General features: G+C 44.7%; 5 protein-coding genes across 7 annotated transcripts; 3 read left to right on the forward strand and 2 right to left on the reverse strand.

Annotated features, from left to right (window-relative positions):
- Positions 1-1,547: 1,547 nt before the first annotated feature.
- Positions 1,548-4,174, forward strand: LOC118314207 (betaine--homocysteine S-methyltransferase 1). Its single transcript, XM_035640479.2, has 8 exons — positions 1,548-1,688; positions 2,197-2,329; positions 2,469-2,581; positions 2,661-2,852; positions 2,980-3,127; positions 3,221-3,403; positions 3,502-3,730; positions 3,826-4,174. Exons 1-8 carry the CDS (start codon positions 1,671-1,673, stop codon positions 4,013-4,015), a joined length of 1,206 nt encoding a protein of 401 aa, XP_035496372.1. The 5' UTR covers positions 1,548-1,670; the 3' UTR covers positions 4,016-4,174.
- Positions 4,175-4,520: 346 nt separating this feature from the next.
- Positions 4,521-8,200, forward strand: LOC118314208 (betaine--homocysteine S-methyltransferase 1). Its single transcript, XM_035640480.2, has 8 exons — positions 4,521-4,677; positions 5,599-5,731; positions 5,888-6,000; positions 6,090-6,281; positions 6,392-6,539; positions 7,026-7,208; positions 7,390-7,618; positions 7,729-8,200. The coding sequence occupies exons 1-8, from the start codon at positions 4,660-4,662 to the stop codon at positions 7,904-7,906; spliced, it is 1,194 nt and encodes a 397-aa protein (XP_035496373.1). The 5' UTR covers positions 4,521-4,659; the 3' UTR covers positions 7,907-8,200.
- Positions 8,201-9,467: 1,267 nt separating this feature from the next.
- mrps36 (mitochondrial ribosomal protein S36) lies at positions 9,468-12,584 on the forward strand. 3 transcript variants are annotated; one of them, XM_035640484.2, is made up of 5 exons: positions 9,468-9,763; positions 9,890-10,136; positions 11,428-11,491; positions 11,664-11,866; positions 12,073-12,584. In XM_035640484.2, the coding sequence occupies exons 2-5, from the start codon at positions 10,083-10,085 to the stop codon at positions 12,088-12,090; spliced, it is 339 nt and encodes a 112-aa protein (XP_035496377.1). In that variant the 5' UTR covers positions 9,468-9,763; positions 9,890-10,082; the 3' UTR covers positions 12,091-12,584. The 3 variants fall into 3 exon arrangements, with proteins under 3 accessions (XP_035496377.1, XP_047185287.1, XP_035496376.1); XM_047329331.1 differs by having other exon boundaries at positions 9,468-9,757; XM_035640483.2 differs by lacking the exons at positions 9,468-9,763; positions 9,890-10,136 and adding an exon at positions 10,143-10,419.
- Positions 12,585-12,681: 97 nt separating this feature from the next.
- On the reverse strand, positions 12,682-15,779 carry LOC118314209 (pyridoxal (pyridoxine, vitamin B6) phosphatase). The gene is made up of 2 exons (XM_035640481.2): positions 14,973-15,779; positions 12,682-13,785 (listed from the first exon to the last, which is right to left on the reverse strand). Exons 1-2 carry the CDS (start codon positions 15,571-15,573, stop codon positions 13,439-13,441), a joined length of 948 nt encoding a protein of 315 aa, XP_035496374.1. The 5' UTR covers positions 15,574-15,779; the 3' UTR covers positions 12,682-13,438.
- A 3,036-nt stretch (positions 15,780-18,815) lies between these two features.
- LOC118314206 (UDP-glucuronosyltransferase 3A1-like) lies at positions 18,816-23,136 on the reverse strand. The gene is made up of 11 exons (XM_035640478.2): positions 23,007-23,136; positions 22,091-22,287; positions 21,685-21,786; positions 21,455-21,575; positions 21,071-21,234; positions 20,756-20,920; positions 20,372-20,580; positions 20,085-20,230; positions 19,785-19,870; positions 19,429-19,648; positions 18,816-19,320 (listed from the first exon to the last, which is right to left on the reverse strand). Exons 1-11 carry the CDS (start codon positions 23,123-23,125, stop codon positions 19,053-19,055), a joined length of 1,797 nt encoding a protein of 598 aa, XP_035496371.2. The 5' UTR covers positions 23,126-23,136; the 3' UTR covers positions 18,816-19,052.
- Between the last annotated feature and the right edge of the window lie 70 nt (positions 23,137-23,206).

Genomic DNA, 23,206 nt, shown 5'->3' on the forward strand with positions numbered 1-23,206 from the left:
ATAGTAGTAGTCCTGCGCCTCATTGTTCACACGATTCACCACGACCCATGAAGTCTTTTGAATGTTCATTATCGGCAATTGGATTTTAGATAATGTTTTAAAGTATATTTGCAAACCAGAGGCAAAATCCATTTTTGGGACTTCTTTTTTCTTCTTTTTCAATGCTGTAAACACAGCCTTCTTAGCTCGGCCGAGTGGTAAAGGGTCTTCTCAACTCCATTACAAGCTGTTGAAATCGGAGAGTGAACTAAAGACTGAACTTTGACTCTGTTGATAAACACCTTAGGGAGCCCTATCTGTAACATTCCCCCTGGAACTGGATCGGCCCAGAGCGGACAGAGCTACACACCGTCACCCCACCGAAGGTCAATGTGTGTGCGTGTGCGTGTGCGTGTGCGTGTGCGTGTGCGTGTGTGTGCGTGTGCGTGTGTGTGCGTGTGTGTGTGTGTGTGTAAGGAGGTGTTACTGGTTAACCTGGTAAGCCATACTCGCAATGATCTACTTGTAGCAGTGTTTGTTTGTTTTTAAAAAGAGAGTAATAATATTTTCCGTAAAATGGTTCAAGGAAGGTTTGACTGAAACTTTTAAAACGTATCTGCCAAGAGCAGCAACTAATGTTATTTCCATTATGGACTGATCTGCTGTTTATTGTGTAGCGTATTCTGTCGGTAAGAACAGGTTAAAACAGCAGATTGTCACAACGCAAACACTGGAACAATCTAATTTGGTCATTTTATCCTTTAAAACTTGACTTATTATCAAAATATAGCCGCTGATTATTTTTATGTCAATCAATGTATCTTTAAATTGACTCATCCTTGCAGATCTATATCTGCTATAATATGCTGTGTACGTGCTATAGCTTCTTTGCGCAACCTGATAATCCTATATTTGACGAAACTCCAAATCACGAGATCCTCAAAACTGGAGACGCGAGTATTTCCGGTCTTATCGGTCGTGTGTCTCAAGACCAACAGGAATGTTGGTAATTGGACAGAGGTGCATAACACAAGCTTATCTTTTCAGGCCTGAAGGTTCAAACTGTGAGGACACAGCCAGTCTCTAATTGCATCAGACGTTTCGGGGTCACTCGAGGAGGATGAACACCTGAACCGGGTTTGGTTTGATGTAACCGGCTGGTTCAAAAACGAGGTTATGGACATGTAGGCACAATGTAACGATGAAGCGTTGGTGAAAGAAGCTACTCAAAGTTAACTCTGTGACGACTCACGTCAGAACCACACTGGTTACATGATAAAACCGCTCTGGCCCGTCAAACTAACCCTGGGACCTTCCCGTGTGTGTTACACGCCGATGTGGCCCGCAGTTTGCCAAACAGCAGTTTGTGCCGGAAAACACTTTAATGTCTAACCAGAGATATTATAGGCTGGATTGGCTTTAATAATCATTAAACAGCCGTTCACATGCCCCCAGCTTACCTGTGCCAGCGAACCATGCCATCTTCATTGATCTACGAGCCAGACTGCGTTGCACAATGTCCAAACAGACATGTGGAAATGAGACATGGATTTGGCACTGACATGAAATCCTCCCATATTCATTCAGCTGTATAAAACTGGCGAGGAGCAACTCTCTGCACTCTTCGAGCCGACGACAGGGGTTCACTGTTACCAAGTGCTTGGTTCTGCAACTGAAACTGGGAAAAAGAGATGGCACCTGTCAAGAAGGTAAAATAAACTTTTTTTTTTTGTGTGTGCAATTTTATTACTCACATGTTCATTTGCAGAGAGCAGAGATGTTCTTGATGCAGCACGCAAGGCTCCAACATCACGCAACACAGTAACATACTATAGGTGATTGTTGTGTCATTGGCTGATGTTGTCATTGCAGATTTTATTGGTGCGTGTGTGTGTGTGTGTGTGTGTGTGTGTGTGTGGTTTGTGAAAAAGCCAGACTAAAGCGGTCACTGCTGGGTCACTCTTGGGGATAAAACTGCTTTTATCTTTGCACCTTTGTACCTGAACTGCAGCTTCTATCACATAAACACAGAATCATAAAACTTTCAGTGTACTCATGGACATATGTCGACCACATTTACTGTATATATAGATATGTGTATGTGTATGTTTATGTGTGTGTGTGTGTGTAATGACCTACAAAATATCAAAAAGCTTATAATCCATTCAGTTGTACAGCACATGTAAAGTGTATCCATGGATCTCTCTGCGCCTACAGGGTATCATTGAACGTCTGAGCGCTGGGGAGGTGGTGATCGGGGATGGAGGCTTTGTGTTTGCTCTGGAGAAGAGGGGATACGTAAAGGCTGGGCCCTGGACTCCTGAGGCTGCTGTCACACATCCTGAGGCTGGTGAGAAAAAGAGAACACACACACACACACACACAGGTGTGGATCCAAAACCCCTGGTGGAGTCCGAAGGGAAGACGCATTAAAACCTCAAACCACAGAGATTTACCCCTGACCAGACACATCTTTACCTTTCAATTAGTGCGACAGCTGCACAGGGAGTTCCTGAGGGCAGGGTCTAACGTCATGCAGGCATTTACATTCTACGCCAGTGATGACAAACTGGAGAACAGGGGTCAGATGCTGAAAACCACCGTGAGTATGCAGCCATGGCACTTTACAGCCAACACGGGCAGAGATTAATCAATAAACGCGACCTGCCTCGTCGTTTCAGGGGGTACAAGTCAACGAGGCAGCGTGCGACCTGGCGAGGGAAGTTGCCAACGAGGGCGATGCCCTGGTGGCCGGCGGAGTGTCTCAGACTCCATCCTACCTGAGCTGCAAGAGCGAGACAGAAGTGAAGGCCATCTTCAAGAAGCAGCTGGAAGTGTTCACGAAGAAGAACGTGGACTTCCTAATTGCTGAGGTGGATTCATGTCTCGTTTAATCATGTTGATGCCGCATGAGTCGCGTCAAAGCCACTTCAATTCTCAACTGCGATTAGTGGGGAGAACGAGGGCTGAGCGGGGACTGTGTTGTTTCGCCCGTTGCAGTACTTTGAGCATGTCGAGGAGGCGGAGTGGGCCGTGCAAGTGCTGAAGACGAGCGGGAAGCCTGTCGCCGCCTCTCTGTGCATCGGACCAGAGGGAGACATGCACGGCGTCTCACCTGGAGAGTGTGCCGTCAGGCTGGTGAAGGCCGGTGTGTATTTAATCCACCCTGCATGATCACACACTGTTTGTTTCTCCTCACTCGAAAGTCAGACGTTTTACCTATTTCCCCATTGCACTCCAGGGGCCCAGATCGTAGGAATCAACTGCCACTTTGACCCCATGACCTGTGTGAAGACTGTTAAGATGATGAAGGAGGGAGTAGAGAAGGCCAAGCTGAAGGCTCACTACATGGTGCAGCCACTTGCCTTCCACACTCCCGACTGCAACTGTCAGGGATTCATCGACCTGCCAGAGTTCCCCTTTGGTAATATTCTGTTTTCCTCGAAAGAAAAAGAAAACATCTACGAGTCGACCAGTTGGCAGCATTTTGCAATTTGTTTCCATTTTTCCTTCTGCTCTCAGCCCTGGAGCCCAGGATCCTGACCCGCTGGGACATGCACACGTACGCCAGAGAGGCCTACAAGGCGGGCATCAGATTCATTGGTGGCTGCTGCGGGTTCGAGCCTTACCACATTAGGGCCGTGGCTGAGGAGCTGGCCACTGAGAGAGGGGTCATGCCCCCTGGCTCAGACAAACATGGAATGTGGGGCTCTGCTCTGGAGATGCACACCAAACCCTGGGTTAGAGCCAGGTAAACCAGCAAAAAAACACTGAAATGCCAACGTTATTATTACGTTACTTGTTCTTTTTTTCTTTTGTGTAACTGTCTGCCGTTGACTCTTCCAGGGCCCGTCGTGACTACTGGGAGCATATTTTGCCCGCATCCGGCCGACCCAATTGCCCGTCCGTTTCCACACCAGAGTCTTGGGGTGTGACCAAGGGCCACACCGACCTGCTGCAGCACAAAGAGGCCACCAGCACCCAGGAAATGAAGCGCGTGCTGGATATGCAGAAGAAGGCCAAGTCCCCGGCGTGAGCGAGGCGGGGCGGGATCACTCGACAAAAGGACCAAGTGGAGTCTTTCCCAGTTCAGTTTGGAGATAAAAAGCACTTGTAACAGTGATACTCCACTCGTGGAGTATTGCTATGTGAACCCCTACATAATAAACATTTGTTTGTTTGTTTCTTAATTCTATGGCGACGTGTTGTCACAAGTCATTCCAAGAAACATCATTTCACACTTGCACTGATTTAGAAGGGATTCCTTCCTCACTGGTTTTCTTAATAGTAGCTGCCTGCTATCAAAGTGGACTTTAGTTATGTGTCCATTCAGGGTCAATAAAACAGAGACCACCGCACACTAACAGGAAGACAGACAGGAAGACAGACAGACAGACAGACAAACAGACAGACAGACAGACAGACAGACACACACACACACACACACACACACACACACACACACACACACATTCACAATACTCTCAATCAGCTAAAAAATAGGAGCAGGCGAAGGAGTAAACATTGGAGTTGTGCAACTTGCCCCTTGCCAATCAGAGCAGCTCTCACGTAGACCCCTCCCCTCCTTCAGAGAGATTTATAGTGGCCCTGTGCGCCACTCTAGTGTCACTTCAGCCTCTCAAAGTCTGAGCAGTCAGGGGACGACTCAGCTGCAGGATTATGGCACCAGCAAAGAAGGTACGTGTCGAGTTCTGTCTGGAGCACGCCCTCAGCACCACCCTGCAGAGTATCCATGCAGGGAATTATAAATAGTTGTTTTCTGGAATCCCAGTAGTAATACTACAGCATCTGTGATCTGTCTACTCGTAAAGACACTCGAGCTGCACATGTGTGGTTGTAGTGTTTCTGTGTGGCGTGTATTCTGAATAGAGGTTCACAGTTCTCTGGCATGTAAGGTCCTATTTTTGTGACCACTGAAGCTTCCAGCTGTTCCTGGAGATATAAGACGAGTATCAGCACTATGCAGATATAAAAAAAATTCACTCTCCCTCTCTCGATAAGGAATAACAGGTCATTATTCCACAGAAATGGTCACTGTATTATTAATGTAGGATTTCTAGGATTTGTGCATTTTTATATTAGGATTTGTTTCTATAAACTGCAGTGATAATCAACACAATGTGATATATGACCCTATATGACCCGGTGAGGGGTCGCGACACGAGTGCACGCCAGGTGGAGCATTTCTTAGATTCAAATATGCAAATTCGTGAATAAATAAAAATTATTATAAATGAGCAGTGCAGCCGCCGTGACTTCAAATTCATTACGGTGATTGTAGAGTTTAAGCTTCATGACTGAATTTGAATGCAATTTCATTTTACAGACAAAGAAATTCCGGGGTATCAGAGTGAGGTGTCCTAAATAGTTTCCCACAGCATACCGGAATGAGGGTGCAGGTCTATCAGTGATTACCGGCGAAGGGTGGGGTGAAACCACTATATATAGGCATAATGCAGACATTTATATCAGCTGTTCTCAATGGATCTAGGAGTAAAGACCTGAAGACCTTACGGCCTCAGTGGCTCATCTCCGACCCGAATACTCGTATTCATTCAGCCTGTGTCAGTTTAAGCCTACATTGATCCATCATCACAGGGAATCTTGGAGCGTCTTGACGCTGGCGAGGTCGTGATCGGCGATGGAGGTTTCGTGTTTGCCCTGGAGAAGAGGGGCTACGTCAAGGCTGGTCCCTGGACCCCTGAAGCTGCTGCAGAATACCCTGAAGCCGGTGAGAACCAGTTATATGTTATTTTACCAACTTTAATGCTCATCTTCAAATGTCTAATTCCCCGCAATGTACCATTTTCAATGCATTGTGTGTCATAGTTTAGATTTGCTATTATGTTTGTCTTATGACGCAATCTGTTTGTGTGATGATTCTCAGTGCGACAGCTGCACAGGGAGTTCCTGAGGGCGGGGGCCAACGTCATGCAGACCTTCACCTTCTACGCCAGTGATGACAAACTGGAGAACAGGGGCAACAAGCTCACCTTCACTGTGAGTTAAATTAGACATCACATCATATGAGCAGAACATCATTCTAGATTCTGACCTTTGCTTTACCGTGAATTGGCGTCTTTCTTCAGGGAGCTCAGATCAACGAGGCCGCCTGCGATTTGGCCCGCGAGGTCGCCAGCGAGGGCGATGCCCTGGTCGCCGGAGGAGTGTCTCAGACTCCATCCTACCTGAGCTGCAAGAGTGAGAAGGACGTGAAGGCCATCTTCAAGAAACAGCTGGACGTTTTCATCAAGAAAGACGTGGACTTCCTGATTGCTGAGGTAGATTTTTTTTCTTTTTCTGTTGATAAAAAAACAACATTAGCCATAAGGGGCAAACGAATGAATGCTGTAAAGAGAAGTGGGGTCTGACTGGTCTCTCTGTCCTGCAGTACTTTGAGCATGTTGAGGAGGCCGTGTGGGCCGTGGAGATGCTGAAGGAAACAGGGAAGCCTGTGGCTGCCTCTCTGTGCATCGGACCAGACGGAGACATGCACGGCATCTCCCCTGGAGAGTGTGCCGTCAAGCTGGTCAAAGCCGGTGGGTTCCAAAATACAGCCCTGAGCACAAGTTGTTTTTAGTCAATCCCAACCGTAAAGAGTTTTTCTTAATACTCTATATGTAGAATTGTCAATTTTGATTACTGTAAATAGTACAATGATATTTGAGATGTAACTCTAAACGTGTTCATATTCGCTCTCATCTTGTCCTTATGTGACTAGGCAGTGTTATATTAAGAAGGCAGGGGCCAAATTTTTTGACTGCTAGACATAAGACTTGACACATGATCTTAGTCTGCTCACATTATGAGTTGGGAGCAGCCCCCATGCCAAAACTGTGTCCGGCAGCTGAGCTACCAGCGACCAAGCGTTGACTGTTGACAGGAATGAAGGAAATTCAAACAATCTCAATGTTTTACGGATTCAACCCAAAACCTTGAAACCACAACTGTAGACGACAGTTTGTGTTGTGTCCCCAACTTCTGTATTTTCAGTCAGCTCACACCAATGCATGTTCCTCCGTTAGGTGCCCAGATTGTCGGAGTCAACTGCCACTTCGACCCCATGACCTGTGTGCAGGCTGTTAAGATGATGAAGGAGGGAGTGGAGAAGGCAGGGCTGAAGGCTCACTACATGGTGCAGCCGCTGGCATTCCACACCCCCGACTGCAGCTGTCAGGGATTCATCGATCTGCCAGAGTTCCCCTTCGGTAATAATATTGTGTTGCATTAAAAATGTGACCATTCAGTTCATCTAAACTCGTGGGCCAAGTTACGTGCATACATACCCTCTGCTGGCGTGCTGCATTACACTGAAGCAAGGGTCAGGATTTCCCCAAAAAGCAACCGACCTGCAGTCCTACGTGTGTGTAACACTGAGTCTGCCGTCAGGTCTGGAGCCCAGGATCCTGACCCGCTGGGACATGCACAAGTACGCCAGAGAGGCCTACAAGGCGGGCATCAAATTCATTGGTGGCTGCTGCGGATTCGAGCCTTACCACATCAGGGCCGTGGCTGAGGAGCTGGCCACTGAGAGAGGCGTCCTCCCCGCTGGGTCAGAGAAACACGGCAGCTGGGGTGCTGGTCTGGAGATGCACACCAAGCCCTGGGTCAGAGCCAGGTCAGTCGATCTGAATAACATGAACATGCAGCCAAACTGTGATGTGAAATACGGGCTCTTCAGCACCAGTGAATGGTGACGAGTATTCTTGCCTTGTATTTCTCTTTTAGAGCCCGACGTGACTACTGGGAGAACCTGAAGCCAGCCTCCGGTCGCCCCCAGTGTCCCTCCATGTCTGTCCCTGACGGCTGGGGTGTCACCAAGGGCCACACTGATCTCATGCAGCAGACAGAGGCCACCTCTCAGGACCAACTCAAACAGCTGTTCGACAGGTCAAAGACCCAATGAGTCAGCATGTGACCCTCGAGACCTGGCAGCAGAGCTGGGTCAAACAGCTGAGCTGTGGAACTACTGAGGCTGCACGGTGGTGTGAGCTATCGGTCAGCTGCGCTACAGCTAACAAACTTGATGTCAGGGTCCGAATCCTCACTTTGAGATCGACTCTGTCGATTATGAAACTGTAGTTTATGTGAAGCCACAGAGGCTCATCTCAAGTGAGGAGTCGGCCCATGTATAAGATCGGGACCTTTTTTGTTTGTGTAATGGAATAAGATCTAATAAAAAATGTGAATTGGTTACTTATCTGTTGAGCTGTTTCTGGTATTTTCTATCTCTGCTTCATCAGTTCCATCCTCTGTTGCTGATGACCACGACACAAGTACACGCAAAATGAAACAATATACATATAATAAAAGTGACTGATCTGCAGTCTGACTATATAATGTCAGAATGTAGCAAAAAAGATCTGGAAATTCTCTAGTCCCACGCTGCGGTTCAAGAATTACAGATTAGCTTCATCATTTATAAATGCAGAGTTAGACATAAGTAAAGACAAAGACTAAACATCAAAAGGTTTTAGAGAATCGTGCAATGAACTAGGAATCCAGTAGAGGGCAGTGTTATGGTATTATGGCCTGTATACAATTTACAAAGAGCCTTGTGGTGAAGATGTTCCAACAGCTAGCAGCACTGGGGCTGTCATTTTTCTTTTTATAATAACTGTCCGTTATTCCAAGTGTAAGGTGAATTTTATCATCCACAAACAAGTCTTAATCTACAGCTCTTTCAGTCCAAAGATGTTATATTTTATATATTCTATAATAAAGCCGTACTCAGATCAAGATCATGAAAAGTGTCACTTTTATCGAAGCTGTCTGTGGTCTGTTATAGAGTGGGATGATTTGATATCAATTTATATCTTACTATGTGTAAATACTAATAATGTGTGCCAAGGATGGATTAATACACAAGGCAAAGTGGGTAACTGCCCAGAGACCCCTCTACTCCTACTTTCTGTTTACAGAGATTTACAAGAAATTTGCAACACTGATGTTAAATATCGACAACAGTATGCTCTCCATCTTGTGGCCCCAGTTATGAAGAACCCTGAATTCAAATTGTTTCAGTTTTTCAAATTGACAGTCGAAACGGCCACATTTTGAATGTACTATCGTGAAAAAAAAGAAGAAAAAAAAAGAAACCTGCAAATTTTCGCATTTGAGAAGTCAGAATCAGATCGTTTTTTGTAATTATTATTTTCAAATTTACTTTTTTTACATTTAAAGATTATAAAATCGGGTGTATCTGAAGTACTGGATGGTTTTCTGGGTGCCAGAGGAAAAACTGAAAATGATTACCTCCATGAATACATTTCATTTATTATAACTAGGTGTGCCTAATAAACCGATAACTACTGTATTTTTAAAACGCGCTGTGAGTTTTCCGGGAGTGACACATCTTTTCTAACAGAGCGTCTCTGCCGCTTTCCTCGATGATGATTGGACGAGCTTCGACCACATGACCACATTTTTCTTTCTTTTTTTTTCCTCCAATGCGGAACGACATTAAAGATAGGGTACGATCGGACGTCCCCGTGTTGACATTTTCCGCTATCACACATACAATATTCTCTGTTTCATGACGACGAACACCGGAGGATCATTCGGGCCTCGGGTGGTTTTGATTTGTGTCGTTTTTTAAGTGTCTATTTCTTGTCTCCTTTTTTTTTTTTGGACCGCAGGCTTATTGACAACCGGCAGGGATTAGGCTCCGGTATGGCCTGAGGTTTGACCTATAGAGGGCCGAACACTGGGACATAGACATCCAACGACCGCTTGCCCTTATAAGACACAGCTAAAGGTCAAGGTATTATTGCTAATTAAAGAGTCAATATTGAAAGGTTAAATTATTAATGTTACACCTTATTGTCTCAAATATACGTGCTGTTGGTCTGAATAACATCCGTGTTGTGTTGTTACCTCTCATCCGTAGGCTGCAGCAGCCGGGCACGTCTCTCGCCCCCCCCCCTCTAGTACCATTACCATAAACTGCATCCTCAACACCACCGTGTGCGTTTATGCTATAGACTTAATACCGTTTAGTGGAACAACAGCGCCGCCCCGTGGCGCGTTCGAAAGACTACACGGGAGCCTGTTCATACCGGAAGTAAACCCCACAGGTCGCAATGGGAAGCAAAGTCAGCTCCAAAATGGCAGCTCCAGCGGCCCGAGTTATCCAGGTAACGTCGCTCCCGGGGTTTGAATCCCTCCACGCCGGTGTGCGTTGTGCTCAGATGAACGGCGAAAAGTCAAATGTCGCTGTTTTATTGTTGTTGTTGTGACTGGTTGGAGAGTGACGTCAGCGGGGCCGTGGAGGGGGACGAGTCCTCGTACCCTTGTTGGTGTCCTTGTTGCACCGCGACACTCGGTCGTGTCGTGGCTTTGATCGGGTCGAGACGTGGTCGACAGGAGCAGAGAGGCCTTGAAGAGGCCTTGAAGTGGCCAAGAAACACACTGTTGACGGTTATTCAGTCAGTCTTTATCTTCTCTCTTTGTATAGTTCTCTCGACCAAAGCCACGTGTCCCAGCTGCTGGGCGAAGCCTGTAAACACCGTTCGTAGAGCTGCAACAGTTAATCGATTAGTAATCGACTACGAAAGGAATCGCCGACTATTTCGATAGTCGATTAATCGGTTCAAGTAGTTTTTATGAAGAAAAACAAAGTCAAAATTCTCTGATTTCAGCTTCTAAAATGTGAATGATTTCTGTTTTTATTTGCTCCTCTGTGACAGTGAACTGAATGTCTTTGGTGTTTGGACAAAACTAAACATCATCTTGTGGTTTGGGAAACGCGATCAACATTTGTTCTCCATTTTATGGACCAAACAACGAATCGATTAATGGAGAATATAGTTGACAGATTAATCGATTATAAAAATAATTAGTTGCAGCCCTAACTGTTTGTATTGATTGCGGCTGCCATTACTGCTTTTATTTTGATATAAATATATTATATTTATTTATTTATTTATTTATTCAATTACTTGGTGAATTTTTTGGTGCTGTCTTCCAAACCAACAGTCCAAAATACAAATATGTTCAGTTGACATTAATGGGGAACTGTATCATTTGTACCTGATTCATAACTGTTGACCAGTTAGCTAAAATTGCCAAGTAAGCTGGCAATTGATTTCTGATGATCAATTAACCATTTAATTGACAAGTCATTTTAGCACCAGTATGGTTAAAAAAAAAGCAACCTGTAATTTTAGTTACATTTCACCCGTCTGCACCTGCGGTCACTATCTGCAGAAACTTGTCACAAACAACTTGTGTGGCATCCATCTCATCTCGTCTGTTACGGAGACACTGGGGTGGCAGATTCCTTATCAAATCGCAGCAGCAAAAACTAAATGCCTTGTCGGCATGTGAACGCTAACTTCCATATGTGGGGGGTGGGTAATTACGGTTTGTTTCTGATGAACCCACCTGTCAACTTACCCGTGAATGTGGTTTTGTGTGTTGTGTCAGGCTATACGGCCTCGTGCTCCATTGATCAAGTTCCCCAACAGACAAGGGACCCCAAAGCCCAATGGTGAGTCCTTACCTCAAGTGAAATAAGGATCAGATCAGTCAAGTATCTGGTGTCTTCTCGGCTGTTTTTAGTGCCTAACTAGCCTGTTGTAGCACAGATTTTTTTTCACAATGTCTTTTCAGGTTCTTAATTGATTTTCATACATTTTTTCCTTTTCATTTCCCCTTTCTAGCCCAAGAGGCATTAAAAATATTAGCAGTCAACCTTCCACAACACACCGCTGCCAGTTCAACCTCTGCACCGCCTTCGCAATCAAGACCTCATGTACCGTTGACCCCGGTCCCTGGCACGCCGGACACGCTGGCCTCCGTTCAGCTACTCCCCGCAAGGTACCGGAGGAGACCGCTGTCGGCGGACGAAATGGACTACATCCAGGTGAGCGGTGGAGTTGACCACCTGCTTTCTAGACCGCACTTACCAGAGCATTTACACTGAACTACTTGGTCCATTTTTTAAAAACCTAACAAGGTGGGTCGAGGTAGTGAAAAGGGACGATAACGGTCGGAACATGTTTACATGATAAGGAGCTTTCATGTCACAGTTCCTTGCTGATAACTGTATATTTTCTTTCTTTGCCACAGCGCGGTGGACCGGAGTGACACGACGCACTCACTGCAACCAAAGTCCTTATCTGTTTGTGTCTTGAATTCTCTTCCTCCGCACAAAAGAACCCAATGCCACATGAGACATAATGTAGAATAAAGTATTACATGAATCCTGTTAAAATGTACATATGTTTATTTTATAGATGCTGAATCTTTATCGCATTTTTTTAGTTAGTTAATATTAAGGGACACCTTAGGTGTATGTCACACCGCAAAGCCACAACAATAGCTTCTCAGTTACTGTACCACCATCGCACAAGATTTCCTCTTCTTGTAGTTAAACCTCAGTTTTAACATTATACCAATGCAAATCAACATTTTTCTGGTATTTGATTTTTTGTTTGAGCTTCACTTGCCCCACCACCATACCCAAATCTAACGACTAGAGAAAAAAAATACTGGAACGTTTCTGGCACTGCAATAAACAAAGTGAATGGTGTTGAGTTCATGTGAACTGCTGGATTTAAATGATTAAACTATTAATGCATTTTGTTTGTGGCGTTCTTATCTTGCTTGATGTCGATATGTAGACCCTGAGCAAGCAGAAGATGTGGATGTTTTGTAATGAAAGAGACGAACATCGTATTCAGAATTAACTTTATTTATTATCGTTACCGTTGCTGGCATGCGCTCTATGGTTAACATTAACAACATTGAAATTCACAACAGTGCAGTATGACCGGCCACCGACGATGTGCCACAGGTTTGCTAACTATGAGGTTCGGTGAGCCGTTTATTACTCGGATGAATATTGGCAAAAAGTAGCTCAGACATGACGGGCCAACAGAGAAAATACACTTCACGTGTCTTCACTGGCAGATTGTCACTTCAGTTTCCACCAGAGCTGAGAGAAAGGCCCACTCGGGTCTTTATTTTCTCCTCTTTGTCATGACCGAATCAAGGAGAAGTCACAGCCAGGCAAACACGTATGAGGAGACAAATCTGTGCTAATAAGTACATGTCGAAAATAAAGAACCAGCTCCTAAACACATGAATGCCATCAGAGAACAATTCATGGCTTTACAAAAATACTTCTGGATGTTCAAACCCCCGATATCAAACACGATCTATGAACAAGAAAGTGCAGTATATTTGTATATTAACAAACACAGCAACAAGGAACCGTCAAGTCACAAATGGGCACAACACTATGAGAAACACTCAAGTATGCACTGGATTACAGAGATTATTTTCAGGAGAAGATTCTGGCCTTACGCATGTCTTGGTCACGGGATAAACAGCGCCTTGGTTGGATGATTGATTATTTTGGATTGGAACTAAACATTGCACTTGAGATGTAGTGGATGCAATCTGTGCGGCGCACCGGAGGCTAAAGGACACATCAGTTGCTCTGTTCGTCCAGTTCCTCAAAAGCGGGTAAGAAATCGGCGATGGTGTCCACCACGTAGTCGGGCACAAAGCTGTGGTTGGTGGTCAGCTCGCTGTTTCGGTACTCCTGGGCCTCCTCGATCTGAGACACGCCGGTGAGGGTGAGCATGGTGTCCAGGCCGCAGTTGGACCCGAACAGCATGTCGGTCTCCAAGCGATCCCCGACCATCAGGCACTGGGCGGGGTCCACCCCCCGGAACTGGCTGGAGATGCACTCGAACATGAAGCGGCTGGGTTTGCCAATCACTGTGACCTTTCGGCCTGAGGCCACCTCCAGCGCCGCAGTGAGGGACCCAGAACCTGGCAGGGGTCAAAGATAAGATCAGGGTTAGATTTAAAGGAAACTTAAAGAGACATCCTCTCCTACTAACCTCTCTTCTGTTTGGATGAAACAAAGATATTGTGTATTATGGTTTGGCACACTAATAATCACATACAGTTCCTGAAACTTGCCTCACACTTCCTGGGACCCTGAAATATTCAGGTTCACTTTGGGTCAGTTGATTTTCGGCAACTTGTCGTCCACACACCCTTCTAAAGCCAACGCCGTGCAGACAGGTTTTGCAGTACGACCTTATTATTTTCGGGGACGGTTTTTGTCTTTGATAGCGACAGATTGACAGGGGAGGAACGAAAAGAAGTAAAGGCTGCAGGCTGAACTTAAACCAGGGTTGTTAGAATTAAATGCCGAGTGAATTAAACCTTCAAGCCAACAGGAATCTTTGTCATCTCCTGATCGCGGGGCCCTGCAACATAGTTTTAATACCTTTAATATGTCAGCTTGTGTTGCATTAACATGGTACACATTAAATGTGTGTTAACAAAGACAAGATGGTATTTTCATAACACAGGTGAAAGCGTTGCATCTTGGATTCTATGCTAAATTCACTGTACTGTAGCTGCCAGGTGTGTAGTCTGTTGTGTGCACTGCTCATGGTGGAGCTACGTCATCAATGCATCAGTGAACACTGGGATTAATGCAGCAGGCTAGAATTTGCAGGTCAATCGTAGCTCTTAAATTGTTGTGTTCGTTAAAACATTTGGGGAGGATTTTTTTAATCCTCCAAATCCTAAAACCTTCTCATCACAGCTAATTTACGCAAATCCTTTCCACAAATATCATGCAAACTTCTATAAACGGTGCAGGGTTAAATATTATGGAAAACCTGTGATGCAGAAGAAGCAGGACTATTCTGCTTATTTACAGTAACTTAAGTACACAATGTGGCCCTGCATTAAGAAAAAAAGAACACACTTATCCAGCTGAGGCACTAGATTGGGCCCCTCTGACCCCTTGGCTCCTGGGCCTCTCTGACCCCTAGGCTCCTGGGCCTTTGCCCAGCAGGCCCCTAGGCCTCTCTATCTGTACAGTAACACTGGAATGATCCTGCACCTCGGACTGGCATTAGACGCATTGTGCAGTGAACTGAATGAGACGAGCTCCAGTGAACATTGCCGCCCCCCCCCCCCACCCCCAACCACTGTACCTGGCAGGATCCTTCCACTGGACAGCGGGTGCCAGGGGTCGTTGTCGGTGGCCAGGAACAGACACTGCGGATCCCTCAGGTAGCACGAGGCTTTGGCCAGTTTGAGAAAAGTCATTTTGTCGTCGTATCCCACCAGCACCGCCTTGACGTCCGGGGCCAGGGCGCAGTCGTAGATGGTGGCGTCCGGCTCGTCCGCCGCCTCCTCCACGCAGGGGACGCCCGCGTCCTGCAGCTCCGTGCGCAGGCCGTCGCAGCCGATGACGAACACCTGGCCGCGGACCTTGACGACGTCCCTCAGGTAGAGCGCGGAGCAGTACGACGAGCTGAAGATCTGCTCCAGCATCACGTCGGTGAAGCCCAGGCGGCAGAACTTGTGCACGTAGTTCTCCCGCGGCCTGGTGGAGTTGTTGGTGACGAACACCACGTTCTTGCCGCGGCGGATCAGCGTGCTCACCACCTGCGCCGCGCCGGAGATCGCCTGCTCGCCGTGCCACAAGACCCCGTCGCAGTCGAAGAGGAAGAAGTCCTTCGCCTCCAGCAGACTCCGGATCTGCGGACCGCGGATTTTCTGGCAGCCTTTGAGGCCGAAGGCGCCCGCCATCCCGGCGTTTCCCTCCGTGTCCTCCGTCTTTCCCCTGCTAGTGGTCCCCCATGTTGAAAAGTTGCGGCACAACGCGGTGGAGAAAGCGGGTGAAATCAAACGACAGCAAATCAACGTCAGGGGGGAAATCACATTGCGCGAGTCCTTGGTGCGGTTATATCCACGGACGGTGGGCTACATAAACATTGACGCTTGGCCACGCCCGCGCATGTCAGCACTGACCAATCACGCTGCAGTCCTGAAGACCAATCAGATTCGCGTGTTACACAAGCCTTTGGTTGAGAGAGATCCTGTAAAAGTTCAATAGCGCCCCCACGGCTACAGGTGGACGATTTAAAGTATTACACCTAATTCAAATGTACCCGAACTGTAAATAACAGGGCCACGTTGAATAGAAACCAGTTCAATTCACTTACAGGAGAAACTCTACACTTTATTAAGAATAGAGAGATTTTTCACACAAAATACAAAAACAGAACAAAAGTCTAATCTGAAAGTGATGTAAAAGCAGTCAGTATTCAGATTGTTAGGTAAACGTAGAAATACTAATATTTCAACAATATAAAAATATTCGTTAAGTCATACAAGTACTCATTCTGTGTTAACGCACATGGATTAATCTGGGACAAACATGAAGGCTTTAATTTGTGAACAGCAACATTTGTCATATTTAACTATTTTATAACGTTAAGAGTGATTAAACCATTAAGATTCTAGATCATCTAAGTTTGATAAAAAAAAATCTTCAGAAATATATAGCAAAGAAAATTGTTACACAAATACTAATTTAAATCTTTTCAATATTTGAAATGTTATAGAAGGGTGTGTCTGTATATTTGATAGCATTAGAACATTTCGACTTTGGGGGAGTCCTAGAACAAGTAGATTTGAAATGAAAGCAGGTTGACAGAAAGGGAATCTTAAAAACATCCAAATATAAGGACTAAAATAAGAGTCTCATCTTGGAAACCGAAGTGTTTCTTAACTTTTTTTCTTTGAAAATATGCAAAATAACTAGTATCATTATCTGTGGAATACATTTTGTGGAGTTAAACATTTTTTTTTGGTAACATGTAGTTGAACTAAAATAAATACTACAGTAATGTACTTTAGAACTGTACCTTAGTACAGTGCTTTTGTAAATGCACTTTCCACTACTGGCCATTACACACAATGGCCTTCTTTGAGTGTTACGTTATTATTATGTTATAGCACTGCAATATAACTGTTGAGGGTATAATATCTTAACTGATTTTTGGCTCAGATAGAGTTGATTCCAATTCCTTTTGATCCTGTTTGGTTAAGTTAATTCTCTTCTGTAATATAACTACTGAACTATGACAGATGTCATTAAATGTACAATATCTCACTCTGAAACAAAAAACGATGAAGTAGAATAAAAACACTACTCATTCGCAAAGTAAGTCAATATGATGGAGAAGAAAAGTAAGGTTGCACAAAATGTCAAGAGTAAAATCAAAGTATTGATCTACCATACCCTTAATGCTCTATCTTTAACAGAAGTATTTGAATATTTTTTCGGACTATGAAATTTCTACTTAATATCTAGAAATATATATTTTTTCTCAAATCACTAGATGGTGCTATAACCCACAGTAATTTGAGCATCAGAAAACAAGTTGGTTAAAATCCCAGCAACTCTATTACATACACAACCTTATTGCAGTCGTTCACTGTCTCTACAGTCTCTGACCTTTTTCTGGTTTCGCCTGTTACTAATCTGAGACAATAGCAAACTTTACATTAGAGTCTATCAGATTTATTTGTCATTTCCTGTTTGACCTCAGGCAAATCTTATGACCTTCAAAATTGTCCGCACGTATTCAGCAACAAGGCTTTGGCCTCAGCTCCAAAACAAACAAGTTCCCACTTCCATTGTACCATTCGTTATAAGTAAGACGCGGCTGATCAAGACAGGAACAGGCGATCAGAGACATCGAGGCGTGAGACTACATCCACTTTTAACGTTACCTACAAGTATGGTCAAACACTCTTGATTGTTTTGAACTAAGTGCTATGATTGCAAATATAATGTATAGAGGAATGCAACTCAAACTTGAAAAATGAAGAAGAGATTTGTAACTGCGACACGTCTGTTTTTATCTTGTGGTATTCCGATCACTATTTCTTCTATCTTTTTTTTCTTCTTTTTTTTCGCTTCTCCTCTCTTCCGTGTATTTTTCCTTTGTTCTAATTTGTTTTAGTGTATTTGTCTTCTGCTTCATTTAAGTTTTCTTTTTCTTTTTTTTTTCCCCCTGTCATGCTTTGGCTGCTTTGCCCTGCCTGTTTTGGATTGCGTGCGAGACAGAGGAAGACTCACTGGCAACTGCCAGACAAATAGACAAATGAAATGCAGGGGAAGGAATGATGGAAAGGACAGCTGAATGGACAGAGAACAAGAAGGCCTAATTGGTCATTATTTCCCTGATAATCTATCTTTTCCTCCCTGCTAACCTCCAACACAGATGTGAAGAGTGGGAGAGAGGACAGAACAGAGAGGGGGGTCCTCAATGGCCTGGTCTGCTCTCAACAGTGGCTTGAGCGCTGACCGTGAACATTGCATGGCGCTTTTATGTCTTGTTTAGTAATGGGGAAGGGGACTCAGCGGAAACCAGCAGAGGAGGGTGTGGGGGTCAGAGTTGAAGCTTGCAGGTGGCGATTGTGGTTAATAACCAAGGAGTCAGTAGACCATAACGCTGCCTCAAACGTACACGTGCACACATGCAGACACAAACTGAGCAGGTAGAGCAGACGTTTGAGAAATTCCGCCGTAACGTTTACGACCAAACCAGACAAGAAAAGAGCACACAAAACAATCTCAGCATCCATTTGTCTCTAACACGGTTTGCTGGCATTTGGAAACGTCCAACAACACAAAAGCATTGGTTAGCTAGCGTGCGTGTGTGTGTGTGTGTGTGTGTCAACAACCCCTGTAGCCAGATAAAAACAGCACAGAGGTGGTGGACAATGTGGCGCTGCAGTACAAATGAGATGTCTGGTAAAGACCCGATGGCGCTGGGAGGGGAGAGGGCAGGAATCTTGGCATTAGGGGTATTCCACTGAAGTGGAACTGGAGATTCACCAAAAGTTGAGCACCAGCATTAATAGCATCAATGACAGAAATTTATAGCAAAAGCATTTTTTAAAAACTAATATTACAATATGCAATTTTTAAACTATTGTTTTTCTTTAAAATAACAAACAAAAAACAAAAAAACAAATTTTAAAGTTATATTTTAGTTCTCAGGGCTTTATTTTTTTTCTGGACCTGTTCAAAGCAAGTTGTACCCAGTATGACAAAGGTGAATTGTAGTAAGCTGCTTATTTTTGAACATTAACAGTATCTTAGGATTGTAAGGATTCATAAAAAAGGTTCTGATATACAGTAACTCTAAGATAAACAAGTGACACAACTGGGGTATCAATCCAAAGTCTCCGTGACAAAATGCTTGGTGCTGCTATTGAATTTTTTTGTGCTGAATTCTGTGATTCTTATTCCTACAGAAGGTCGAGCAGAGAAGTACAGGTCCCAGAAGCCCCAGGGAGAGGAGAAGCACCACATCCAACAGGTATCTCTGGTACCACGGTTGCGACAATGAAGTCGGCCTCAAGTGAGCACCACCTCCAGTGTGCAGGATGTGATCCACCCACTGGATGAGTCGAAGGCCTGGAGGGACAGGGTGGGATTTGTGGATCCTGCTACAGGACAAAGCTGAAGTCTTGAACCTAGAAAAGGAGAAATGATTTGGGTTTAAAGAAAAGAAAGCGATAAGGGGTGTAGTTACTTGCATCTCTGTGCCATCACAAATAAGGCTCAGCCATCCATCCACATACCTGGTGTCCTGTATGAGTGTTTGAATAGCGGAGCGGAGCAGCTGCCTGGTGATGTGTGTGGGGCGGATGCTGAGGCCAAGTCCCTTTGTCTCGGCTCTTACCACATTATCAAACTGGTCTCCAAACAGAGGGATTCCCAGCACAGGAACAGCATGGTACACCGCCTGGAGAAGGCTGTTTTGTCCACCGTGCGTGATAAAGAGGCGTGCTTTTTTGTGGCCTGGGGTAAACACAAAGTAGTGTTTGACACAAATCCATCCTGAAATTCATTGTTTTGGTCTTCTCTCAGACTGTACACAATGAACAAGTCTTGTTTGTAACAAAAGGTTAGGGTGAGAGGAACACGTTGTTCCTACCCAGCAGGTCATTTAGAGGCAGCCAGTCCACCAGCCTGACATTGGGAGGTCTGTCCAGGTCAGATGGCCATCGCTTTGGGTCATATCTGCAAGCGAACCATCGCAGGTTTTAATGAATTCCCATTCACATGCTGAAAGTAACTGAAAATGCAAAGTCTATCTGTTTTGATTTAATCTTTTAATGACTGTAAAAAAAAATATATTGTGTCTTTTCCCCTCCATTTATGTGTTTATCAAAATTGGGTATAAGATTTTTTTATTTTATTTATCATGCCTGTATGACTTGTGTCATGCTTTCACCTCCAGAGTACCCCCTGAGGGATCGTGGAGAAGCCAGCCACCAGCTCCACAAGCAGAGGGTCCACAGAGACCGCAGAGACCATCGATCCCAGAGTCACGACAATGAAACCTGCTTCTCCAAAACTGGAGATCCAGGACTCAAGCTCCTGGGGGATCAAAAGGGTTTTGGGTTCGGGGCAATGGAGGAAACAAGCAGAGGGAAATATGCGTGTCAGTGTTGAGCAAGGAAGGATGAGAGAGTGAGAGAGATAGACGTTTTGTTGGATATTTGTTTCAAGAGAAAAAACCTGCTCCGGAGGCTTTGGGGGTTTATTCAGTAGACCTCCCACCAGCACAGTATAGGGCATTAAAGGCTGAGGGAACTCCAGTGAGAAGTCAGTGTTGAAGGCCCAGAGTTCAGCTCCTTGGTGGAGCTCCTCCAGACCACCAGGGGGTGAGCCGGACTCTAGGTGGCGCTCAGCTACTTCCCGAAATTTCGACCATATAAGTTCTTGGCCTTTGATATACGACACAAAACATGCAAAAACAAATGAAATTCATTATTAATTTCATGTTAATGGATATTGGCTAAACGTCTAAACCACTGCCGTTAAGATAAGAAAAAAATCTTACACCCAAAGGTAGTTGGCTATTGCAAAGTCAGATAATCTCCTTGGTAATACCATGCTTACCTACAGGAGCCAAGACAGAATGAAAGAGGTTCTTTGCACGGCCCCAGGTGTTCATGTGGTCGGAGAGCCGGGAGCTGAAGACTGGGATGTAGGAGACGGGGCTGGGGAGAGCAATGGACAGAGGGCCGTTCAGAGTGCCAGGGTAGAAAGCTATGTACAGGACACCTGGAATAAAACCACAGCAAAGTGAGTGGAACAATTGAAGTGCAGTTGTTACAATTATTTTTAATTTAGGTTTAAAATGAGCACAATTTCTGCCCTCTGCAAATAATGTAAGAATGACACGAGACAAAGTGATATGAACAGCAGACCTACCGAGTCTGTGTGCCAGGATGAAGGAACAGGGGTTGAAAGCATCAAGGATGATGATGTCAAAGCGTTGCCTCTGGAGGAACGTTATGATCTCGTTGTCCCCTAACAGCTTGTCACACTGATAGGACAGGTGCCCCATGAAGTTTAGAAAGTTATAAAAGTTATCCCTGAGAGAGAAAAAAGGGGGAGGGAAAATGATGACGTGAGTTAGGGGGATTGAGAAAGAACCGAATTCAATGCTTTTAGAGAAAAAAAAACATATTCAACTATTCACATTGACCCGAGAAGATTCATCCGTCTACTGTTTCTACAGCGAGAAACGGGGCATCCGTCTATGATAAATCCAAGAAAAAAAATGATTAGGTCTCCTTAAAATCTGTTTGATACCTTCCCAGTAGAAACTGTGTTTGTTGCTCCAGGAACCAGCCGTTGTATTCTCTGATGTACTTCTCTCCTAAGGACCAGGTGCTCATTTGGTAACTGTCTTCACGGCCTTCGTAGGAGAAACCTGATGGGAGGTTAATTACAAAAAAAAATGAAGAGTGACTAAATCGAAGATAAAATGTGGATTAAAGTTGTGCATGTGTTTGTGTTGTGTACTGTACTGTGCAGTAAACCTGTAATAACAGGGTTTCCCAGTTGCAAGAGCATGCGGACCTCGTGGCCATGCTGGTGTAAGTTATGAGAGATTTCATCAAATAACAAGTAATGGCTTCCTCCTGTTGAAGAGAGGGGAAGAGATGAGAAGATAGATCACTCTGCAATCTACACAAATAGCTTTCTGTGGTACAAATATCAGACTTTGCACATGCCTATCGCCCAATAAGCAAATTTCTCTCACAAACGTTGACGTGTCCCTCCAAATCTGAACCTATGACTGTAATTTGTCAACTCGCCAGACAACGAGATGCTTCAATGAGAGACAATGAGATTCTTTTCATACTTCTGAGCAATTATTAAAACAGAATCATCTCTATTACACCAAGTAAAAGGCACTGTGATAATCACTGCTCTACTACTCACCAATTAGACAGATAGTCAGGATCTTGGCAGACTGCAACACTGGAAGAGCCAGAAGAGAAAAGGTCCAAAGTACAATCCCCATGTTGTTATTAGAGCAGCACACTGTGACGTGTAGCCAAAAATAGTCTTCCAGTTCCAAAATAAGCCGTAATGAAAGCCTTCCTGTGTCCCGTGTGAGAAGGTCTGCGCTTTTGATTCTGTGAATACGGCAACAGAGTCAGATCCTGTGAGCAATCAGGGAGGATGGGTCTCCAAACAGAGCTGTGATCCAGACAAATGGAAAATTTTCCACAAGAAATGCGACCGAGAAAATCACAGTCTTGGTAAAATCATCTCTTCGGTGCACCGAGTCAAGTCCTGAAAGTCTTCTCTATCATCTCATGATCGTTTTTTTAATAATCCGCAATTTTAATTTGATACGGAGAAAAACCCCATATTCACATCTAGTGCACTAAGAACGTATCCAGCGTTTTTCTTTTCGTGCAGCAGATCGAAAATATCCTTATTATTCAAGAAGCTTAGGATGCGAGTCTGCAAAGTACGACTCTGTCTTTATGAAAGATGCAATTGGCTCAGTTTTCTCTAAGACACTGAGAAGTCCAAGAGCTCTGGACCTGCAGTGACAGTGAAAGGGAGGGAAAGAGAGACAATGCGGAGGGACAGGGGGTGGGAGGTTCCCCCTGCCGTGGTTGCATCAAATCAAACAAATGGAAATGTTAATAAATGTTACATTCTCTTAAAAACCGCTGACAGAATATAACCCCTCCATCAAAAAGTTATTGATTATTGATTATAACTGGTTTGACCTTAGCCGTTTTTTGTTTTTTTCTAACCAGCATGCACATTAACTGTATTGGAAGACAGTGACTGTTAAATAGAGAAGCTACCCCGACACATGAGGGCTGAATGGACTGACATAGGGTTGTGGGTGCCCGGGCAGGCAGTTGCTGGTAAGTCAGGCTTGACATGTAGGTTATCCTGGACAATGCACTCATTGTAGCTGCGACCAATGCTTTTCTGTGTCAGAGAGGTCATTAGAAAAACAAGTCAGTCAGAAAAACTGCTGGAGTGTATCAAGAAAAAAAAAGTGAGTCGGAGGGGTCAATCTCGCCATCA

This window comes from Scophthalmus maximus, chromosome 19, assembly GCF_022379125.1.
Source record: "Scophthalmus maximus strain ysfricsl-2021 chromosome 19, ASM2237912v1, whole genome shotgun sequence".
Classification (NCBI taxonomy): Eukaryota; Metazoa; Chordata; class Actinopteri; order Pleuronectiformes; family Scophthalmidae; genus Scophthalmus; species Scophthalmus maximus.